At 45.3% G+C, this 9610-nt stretch overlaps 1 protein-coding gene across 4 annotated transcripts in view; it reads right to left on the bottom strand.

Moving 5' to 3' along the window:
* The window catches only part of ELAPOR1 (endosome-lysosome associated apoptosis and autophagy regulator 1), a gene marked incomplete at both ends in the record, with an annotated part of 73233 nt that extends 63931 nt beyond the window's left edge, over positions 1–9302 (bottom strand). For all 4 annotated transcript variants that reach the window (XM_080915500.1, XM_080915498.1, XM_080915499.1 and 1 more), the window contains one exon: positions 9150–9302. In XM_080915500.1, the coding sequence (XP_080771626.1) occupies positions 9150–9302 (153 nt within the window). The remainder of the gene's footprint in view (positions 1–9149) is intronic.
* Positions 9303–9610: the final 308 nt, after the last annotated feature.

Consider the following 9610-nt stretch of genomic DNA (forward strand, 5'->3'; position numbering starts at 1 on the left):
AGGAACATAGGTGTCCCACTAACAGCCTGCCAACTGGCAGACATCTGAACAAGGCATCCTAGATTAGTGACCTTGCAACCACCAACTTGACCACACTCCTGTATGGGAGCCTAGCAGCGATTAGCCATTCTGCCTAGACCTCAACAATCGACCCAGAGAAACTACAGAGTTCTGAGCCAAACACCAGTTACTCCTCCTTTAAACCACTAAGTCTTAAGGGGGGTTGTGGTATGGGAAGAGGTGACATAAGTCTTCCTTCACCACTGCCTCCTCCTTCCCTTCTTCCTCCTCCTCACTTTTCAGTTGAAGAGTTATCGTAGCAAAAGCTACATTTGAGTTGAAAATGGATCCAGCCAGAGATACACTTTACATCTAACATGCCTGAGGCCCTACATTCAAAATCCGCAGTGTGGGTGTGGGGCTGTAGTGGAGGGTTTTGTTGGTTGTTCTCTAAACAACAAGGATACCCTTCATTATTGATCCATATCTGCAAACATTATTCCTATTCCTTAGGGCTATAGAGTTCTTGTTAATATCCTACCTCTGAGAGTCCCTCCAGTGTCAAACAGTGTTAAGACCCATACTCATCTATTTCCCCTTAAGTGCTAGGAATTGCACCCAGGGTCTTGTGTGTGCTTTGCCTTCTGAGCTATATCCCCAGCCTTTGTTGAGACAGAATATCGCTATATAGCTCAGTCTGGCCGTGAACTCAATATTGTAACCTAAGTTAATCTTACAATGGTAGATCTTCCTGCCTCTTCCTCCCAAATGTGGGGATTATATTCTTTGGAAATTAGAAATCAATATATGAATCTCAATCACGTACTCGCCAAAATAATTGAAAAAGAAGTTATGATCAGTTCCTCCCCTTGAGAAAACAGTTTGGCTCCTCCCAAAGATGAATCTGCATACTCCATGACCCAGCATCAGGCTTCTACGGGTTTCCAGCTTTGAGGAATGTGTACCTTCTTAGCAGGAGACAGATGCAGGACTGCCCAAAGAAGCATTATTTAATAAAAATGAAGATATAATAACATGCAAGTAAAAATATATCAATCATACACTATATAACTAATAAATAATACAACTATATGAACTATAGTAATGATAATAGAAATAAACTGGTAATAATTGTGTGTAATATATGACATTAACATATTAGAAAAGCCAATCATGAATTTTTATAAAAGTGGAAAATAGAACAAGGGCTGGAGAGATGGCTCAGACTGCTCTTCCGGAGGTCCTGAGTTCAATTCCTGGCAACCACATGGTGTCTCACAACCATCTGCAATGGAATCTGATGTCGTCTTCTGGTGTGTCTGAAGACAGCTACAGTGTACTCATAAATAAAATAAATATTTTTTAAAAAGAAAATAGAACAAAAGATTTGTTCAGCAAGACATAGGTGAAGAAAAGAGATTTTTTTAAAAAACAGGAAAGAAAGCAGAAGATCAGCATTCAGGGTCATGGTGAGGGCCGGGGCCGGGGCTGGGGCTGGAAAAGAAGCCTCCAGGACGTTTGTCCCTGTGGACTGGCCACGTGGAAACCAATCACACAGGCAAATCAGCAGGAGGTCGCCCCTCCTGTCTGAGAAGTGACCAAGCAGCTGATGAAGCTGGAGAGAAAGAAGGAAGGGCCATCTGTGCACAGGGCCTCACAGACCACTAAAAACACTGGTTCCAGTTATAACAAGGAACATGTGTTTTAAGAAAAGATTTATCTTTACTTTATGCATATGGGAGTTTTGAACTTATGTCTGTACACCAATGTTTGCCTGGTACCTTCAGGGACCACCAGAGGATGTCAGAGCTCCTAGAACTGGAGTTATAGATGATTGTCAGCTACCGTGTGGGTGCCAGGGACTGAACCCCAGTCCTCTGGAAGAGCAGCCAGCTCTTAACTGCTGAGCCATCTTGCCTGCTCTTAGCACAAGAGGACAGACATCAAGCTTCTGTCTGGTATGTTTATTCAGGCTGTGGGAAACAAAAAGTTCTTGTGGAAGGGAAGCAGCTCAGTGGGAGGCCTGGAGACAGCGTCTTGGACGAGGACAAGAAACCATTACACTCGGTATATTTTGGAGGTAGAGCTGGTAAAATTTTTTTCTGATGAATTCTGATGGAGGAAGGAAAAAGAGGGGAGTCAGGATTTGCAGCCTGAGTGTTGGGAAGGAAGGGCTGCTGGGAGCTGAGAGGAGAAAGTTCCTTTGAGGCACGGGATCTCAAAGAAAGGATCAGCATCAAAGTGGTGCTGAGAACCAGGTCTGGACATTATAAACCTGAACTGCCAATCAGATGCATATCCAGGTGCAGCTGGATATACAGGAATAGAGTTCAGGGGCGAGGTCCAGACAAGAAGCATGAATTCAAGATCCATCAGTCCACATATGCCCTTTCACCATGCCATGCTGCTGTTTGAAGTTCCTTAGGGAGTAAAACTCAAGGGCTGGGGGAAGATGGGGGGGGTGGATAGAGACACACGTTTGATGACTGACTTTGGGAACCGACAGATTTACAGCTCAAGGAGACCAGGAGGCTGAAAATCAAGCAGACAAGAGAAGGAGTCACAAGGGAGGCAGAAACAAAGCAACGTCTCTAGCGGGGCTGGTGTCCAGAAAGCATGGGTAGGCAGCATGAGCGATCAGAGAGAGACGAAGCCTGTTGGGAACTGAACGAGTGCAGTTTCTCTGAAAACACTGGCAGTGAAAGTCAATGTGGAATGTGTTCAGTGAAGGAGAGTGGTCTAGAGATGCCATGTCAGACAAGATTACCAGGAGGAACAGCTGTCTAGACACGCAGTTACATACACAGGCAGCGGGAAGGAGACCATCAGGAGAGGCCTCTTTTTCATGGGAATGAAATTTATTCTAGGTCCGTGCTCTCCCGTTGACTTATATCCCCAACCCTATCTTTCCCTTTTCTTCTCTCTCCTTCCTATTTCCTTCCTTTCTTTTGCCTTTTTTGTTCTTTCTTTAACAAGGTCTGACTGGGTAGCCAGGCTGGCCTTGAACTTCTAGAAAGACAGGCTTCTTGCCTCAGCCTTCCCAGTGCTGGGACTGCAGGCTTATAATTATTTGTTTCTAAACTCTATTTCAACCATTTATTTATGAATTTTAAAATCTCTCCCCCTCCTTTTCCTCCTCCTCTCCCTCCTTTTCTTTCTCCTCCTCCTCTTCCTCCTCCTTTTTTTCTGAGACAAGGTTTCTCAGTGTAACCCTGGATGTCCTGGAACTCACTCTGTAGACCAAACTGTCCCCAAACTCAGAGATCCACCTGCTCCTGCCTCCCAAGTGCTGGGATTAAGGGTACATTCCATCATTGCCCAGCCTTTAAAATCTATTATTTATTTTTATGTGTATGGGTATTTTGCTAGTCTGTAGGTCTTTACACTACATGCATGCAGTGTCCACATTTACCAGAAGAGGGCGCCAGATCCTCTAGGCCTGGAGTTACAGGAGGTTGTGAGCTGCCTTATTAGTGCTGGGAATTGAACACAGAACCTTTGGGAGACTAGCCAATGCTCTTGATCTCTGAGCCATCTCTCCACCTCTGTGACTAAATGTTTATTAGTATATTCATTGTATAGATATTTTTCTTTTTAGATTTTTTTTTTTTTGTTTTGGTTTGGTTTTTATTTTTCGAGACGAGTCTTTGTATAGCCCTGGTTGTCCTGGAACTTGCTCTGTAGGCCAGGCTAGCCTGGAACTCAGAGAGATCCACCTGCCTCTGCCTCCCGAGTGCTGGGATTAAATGGCTTGCACCACCACTTCCCTGTAGCATCCTTTTCAGTTTTGAAATAAAAGAAATGATAACACATTTGGAAATCGGTGAGAACCACCTGGGTTGGATGTGGTAATACAAGCCTCTTCTTCAGCACTAGGGAAGACATGAGGACCATGAGTTCTAAAACTAGCCCGGGCCCTATAGCAACACAGTCTAAAGATAAGTAAATAAAAGATTGGGAAGGGAAGGGAAAGAAAGGACTTCAAAGGGGGCACGTTAGAAGGCAAGAAGAGACAGTCACCGTGGGAATTTGGTATTAGAGGCTAACCAGGCAAGCTCCTCCGGGTCATCACCCATATACATCACACGGGACCATCGGATGATCCTGTAAAGAGAGCTAAGAGCACTTCATAATCACCAACAAGCAGGCTTACTGAGAGGCATGCACTGCCTTTCACCAAACACTTCGGACAATCACCTTCACAGCCCCCCGATCAACTGTGAAGGGCAAGAGCCCCGTCACCCGCGTCTACCAGACAAGAAGGTGAAGGTGAGAGGTGCCTGCCAGTCTTGTCTAGGTTATGTGGCTGAAACAGGAGAATGGGGCCAAATGTGTGGTCTGCAGGCCAGCAATGTCCCAGAGAAATGTGAGCCTCCTACAGGCTTTTCCATTTTTCTCAAAAATGTAAAGAACGAAAAGGGTGAAGTTAATTTTAATGGGTCACATTTAGATACTATCTAGGCCATATCAACTTATAAGACATTATAAACGATTGTGGTGTTCTTCAGAATTGACAGGTATTAGGATACAGCTCATTTCAGCACCAAATATTCATCAAAAGTGCTTTGATCTTCATTTTGATTTTATAAAAAGTGCAGCAAAGAAAATCTATGCATTTACCCAAGTAATCTTAAACTGAATTGAAAAGGTTTGCAGTAGTTGAGTATCTATTTTAACTTTCACTTAATTAAGATGAAACAAAATTAATGATCAAGCTCCTCAGGGTCCTAGCGTACCTCTAACTGCCTCCTACAGCTAGCTGGTGGCCACAGAGTAAAATGCCACAGCCCCAGACTCTTTGCCAAGTTCTGCCACCTTTTTCCCAGAATGCCTTTCGAGTCTGCTTCCCTCTCCTTGTCTATTAAATGTGTTTGCTCTGCTTTCAGATGGGGTTTGACTCTGCATGTAGCCAAAGTGCTCTAAAACTCCCAGTGTGGCCCAGGCTCCTGTGCAACTTGAGGCAGCCTTTCTGTCCCACATCCTGGGGTTGCTTCTGTCCAGAATTTTAAGAATGACAGAAGGTAAGGCACTGGAGAGATGGCTCATTGGTTAAGGTCACATACTGCTCTGGTAGAGCACCCAAATTCAGCTCACAATAATGCCCTAAACCTCCAGCTCCAGGGGCATCTGACACCCCTGTCGTCTCTGGGAACTTACATTCACATATGGGTTCAAACAAAGGGCTGCTTGAATGCAACTGAGACACAGCCCTAACCCTCAAGCACATCCCGGGGAATACGCACCCCCCAGCCCCCATGGTCCTGACCAGAAATCCTTCATGGGTTCTGACATTCTTTGTCTTCTACTATCTTTACACTGCTTCATGTTTCAGCTAACTGGTCTACCTGCAATTCCCTAACTGGGTTTTTTTTTTTTTTTTTTTTTTTTTTTTTTTTTTTTTTCCATCTGTTGAACTTTTCTCAGGCTTCTCCTTCTATCCTTCCTGCCTCTACCTCTGCCTAGTGAGCAAGGATTACTCCCGAGGCAGGCCAAGTAGCTACGGTTCTGGCTACTTTGTTTCTCTTTTCTTTTTTCTCCTCCCAGCTCACCTGCCTCGCCACTCCAGCCCTGCTGACCACACACATTATTAGGCAAAGTTATATGTTGTTATTTGTGTGTACGATTAGTTCGCCTGCCAGTGTTTCTTAAGCTTAAGATACACTGGGAGTGTGTACTAGATACTTGGCTGTGCTCTCTAAACGAATTCAATCCTCACAACAGCCCTTTGAGATGGACACGACGCCCTCCATTTTATTGGACAGGAATCTGAGGCTGTCAGGAGTTAATGATCTTGATTCCTTATTAAATGGCAGAGTTATCACTCACTCAACAAAGCGTATTCCGATCCATGTCTGCCAGATTCCTAGGCTCCCCTGGGCTTTTCGGTATGGATTGGGAAGTCCCTCTGGGGGCCATTAGCACAACAGCCTCAGAACAAAGCAGAACCTATCAGAGGCAGTTTTCTGCTCCTCTCCTCGGATTTACAGTTGCTGCACTACGTTAAAAGAAACGTTTGGGTCTCAGTCGGCACTTAGCCTGAGCCAGCACGGTGCTCAAGGAGTGACTCATGTGGACAAACATCATCCAGGATGTTCAGATCCACTGACCCTGATTATTGTAAAACGGAGACAGGAGTGCCGAGCCCTGGCACACATCCTGCAGTTTCCTCTCCCTGTGCTCTGCCACCTCAATAAAACCTCCAGCCAAGTGTCCCTTCTTCCTGCTTCAATCCGGTTGGAGGTCTCAGCTTTTATAAATAGTTCATGACAGCAACACTATCTCTTGGATCAGCCTTGGCTTGATAAGAGGCCCCGGCATTAATACCCTACATAGGCTCCTAAGAAATCCATAAGAAAATCCAGAGAAGAGACTAGGAAGAAACAGACGGTCTTCCTCAAACTAGATTTTTCACCTTTTTAGGGTTGGAAACCCCCAAACTTGTTGGATCAGTTCATATTGCTTAATGAAGAACTTTGTAATAATGGGCTCATTCTCTTCCTTATTATTTTGGAGTCAAGGGTGTTTGGAGGCTGTTTGCTCAAGGAGAGTGTAAACAGAGCTTGTCGGTGCCCCGGCCAGCGAGCATGCCTCCAAAGACATTTCAACATGGCAAGAGGTGTGGGTCTAGTTAAAGAAGCTGAGCCAAGAAGTAGGGCTGAAGCAAATTCTATTTTGTATTTGAGGTTCATTTTTATCTTTCCATCTTCGAGACAGTCATCCCTGAGGTTGGAGTTAGCAAAACGCCCATTCCACAGTTCCCCCAAGCTGTGGAACAGTGAACACCTTTCCTCTGCCTTCGGCTCGCTTACTCTTAAGCAAATATTGGTTGTTTAAATAGGTCTAAAGACAAAATATTCACACAAGGCAGAATTCTTATGTTCATACTCTTTTCTTCCTCTCAGCCAAGATGGTGTAAGTGTCCAAGGCCTTCAGTGTCTCCTATGTCACAGTGGACAAAGACCTAATGACCTAATGGCAGTTGTATGGTAGGTTCTACAAAGGAAATGGCAGTGTTTAACTCTTAGGCAAGGCAATTAGACCACAGGCCACCAAAGCCAGTGAACCAACGTGACTGGGAAGATCCCTCTGTTCTTGGTCATCTTTAAACCTGATCATGAAGTGTCTTGGCAAAAGCATACATGGACATGGCCAGGGTATAACTGGGACTGGTAAATGTTCTAAATGGCCCATGGACTGGGGCCATTTTCCAGTGATTCAGGCTGGTTCTTTTCTTGTGTGTTCCTGATATGTGTATGAATAAGGGTAAACACATCCCACAGTGCGCACATAAAGGTCAGAGGACGACTCTGGGGCCTCTCTCTCACCATGTAGCTGTGAAGGACCTTGGATTTCTGGTCCTGCTGTCCCTCCCTCCCAAGTGCCGAGATTACCGACATGTGCCACCCCATCTAGCTTATTCAGTATTGGGGAATCAAACCCAGCATTTCATGCATGCTAAGTGAGCACTTTTTTAACTATGCAAAATGTGAAAGATTTGAAAACAAAAGTCTATCACTGAAGGAGGAATGCCAAATGTCAAGCACAGTTAAGGTGATGAGGGGTGACATGGTTTTTGTAGCTAAGTCCCAGCCAGGGGGTCACTCCATTTTAAGAAAATATTTTTTAATTTTATGTATATGAATGTTTGCCTGCATGCATGTATGTTCCACAGGCATGCAGTGCCCCCAGAGACCAAGAGAGCATCTCAAACCCCTTGAAGCTGGAATTACAGATGGCTGTGAGCAGCCATATGGGTTCTGAAAACTGAATTTAGATTCTCTACAAAAGCAGCAAGTTCTCTTAACCACTGAGCCAGAGCCATTTCTTTTCTCCCTTTGTGGAACATGCTATGTCTTAGGACTTGATTTGTAGATTAGGCTAGCCTCGAACTCACAGTGATCCACCTGCCTCTGCCTCCCAAGTGCTGAGATTAAAGGCATGTGCCAACAAGCCTGGTAGCCACGAGCCACTCAAATATTAATGAATCTTTGGAGGCAAACAGTATTGGTATAAAAACCCCACTTGCTCCTCTTGTGATTTGCTATGTTGTAAACAGGCTAGTGGTTGGGACCCTACATAATAACACTTGTATTTATGGCACGGCACTGGCATTGTTAACGTTTGTGACTTAAAAGGACTGTTTTAACCCCTCAATACCTTAGTTTGGCTTGATACTCAGCATTCCTCCTACAGTGCTAGACTTTTGACGTGTTTTCTCTCACATTCTGCATAGATAAATTTCATTCTGCCTTCCCCCAATATACTTCTTGTAAATATTTCAGCGCTGCCTCTACCATATGTTTTTTTTTTAATCACTTGGAGCACAAACCTAACATCGCTGTTTCACTAATACAGAACTATTTAATTTTGCTGTGCCCAGTGTCTTGTCATACGACCCCAAAAAACGAATTTCAAAAAGCATTTGGTTGTTGTTAGAATAATTCACTACCTATTGTATGAATTATGTTGCTAACATTTTAGAGACACCTTGAAAAAGACTCATGGCATATGTTAACAGAAGTTCAAAGGAAAGAGTAGGCGAAGTATGTTACAGAATTCAAAATCGAGAAAAGGTAGGTCGTGTGCTAAACACTAAACAAAGTATGCAAGAGAACAGGCAAAGCTTCCAGCAGGGCCACAGTCAGCAGCTTCGGGCAACACTAGGGTACTTACTACTATTCTAAGGTCTGTAACCCAAGCTTCCCACCCTCAAACCCCAGAACTTCTGACCCCAGTCTACTACCGGTCCCTAGCTTTACCTTTATCCCTGTCCCCTCCTTTCCTCTTTCTGTTTGGCCTCTCGGTGTTTTCAACCACTTTTTAGGTAGTTCCACCCATCTGGAAAGCAACTCCTGACTCTTTCTCTTTCTGAGAACTGTCATTCTTTTGGACCTTACTCACGGAGCCGAGCTACTGAGATCTTGTGAGGGTGATCTATTTTAGGAGTCCTCCAATGGGCTGGCCTCACCCATGACGCCAGGCTGCTTCCCTCCCCCCAACCCCTACTCATCCCTAGAAAAAAACTGAACTCTGTGGCCCCTGAAACTGTAACTGGATCTCCAAGGTCTCTAATCTGGATGATTTTTTTTTTTTTTTTTTTTTTTTGACCAAAGTGGTGAGATCAGGTCAAGGGGTGGAGTGGACAGTACCTCTTTGCAGGCGTGAAGCTCGGGTCCGGTTCCCAGGGTCACCTGGAAGGTGGTCCCAGCCCAAAGCAACAGCCACAGAAGCCAGGATGTGCGCCTTTCAGTTCTTCCTCCGTCTGTGGCAGAAGGATGGGGGTTGTGACCAGGCTCAGCCATATCGCTGTCCTGAGCCAGCGGCAGTAGCAGCTCAGGTGCTGCGGTGGCTGCTTATGCTGGCAGAAGGAAGGAGAAAAAAAAAAAAAAGAGGAGGGAGGTACACAGAGGGAGGATGCAAGGGGCTGGACTCGCTTCAGTCACCTCCCTGCGGCTACGCCAAGGCCGCCCATCCTTCCTCCTCCCTCGGTCCTCTCCTCCTATTCACGTCGCCTTGACAACCGCATCCTTTTTGCTCAGCGCGGGTGGGGCAGGGACCACGCGCGCCTGTGCCGCTCACCTGCCGGTCTCCATGGCAGCCGCCACCGCTG

Source organism: Micromys minutus (assembly GCF_963924665.1).
Source record: "Micromys minutus genome assembly, chromosome: 4".
Classification (NCBI taxonomy): domain Eukaryota; kingdom Metazoa; phylum Chordata; class Mammalia; order Rodentia; family Muridae; genus Micromys; species Micromys minutus.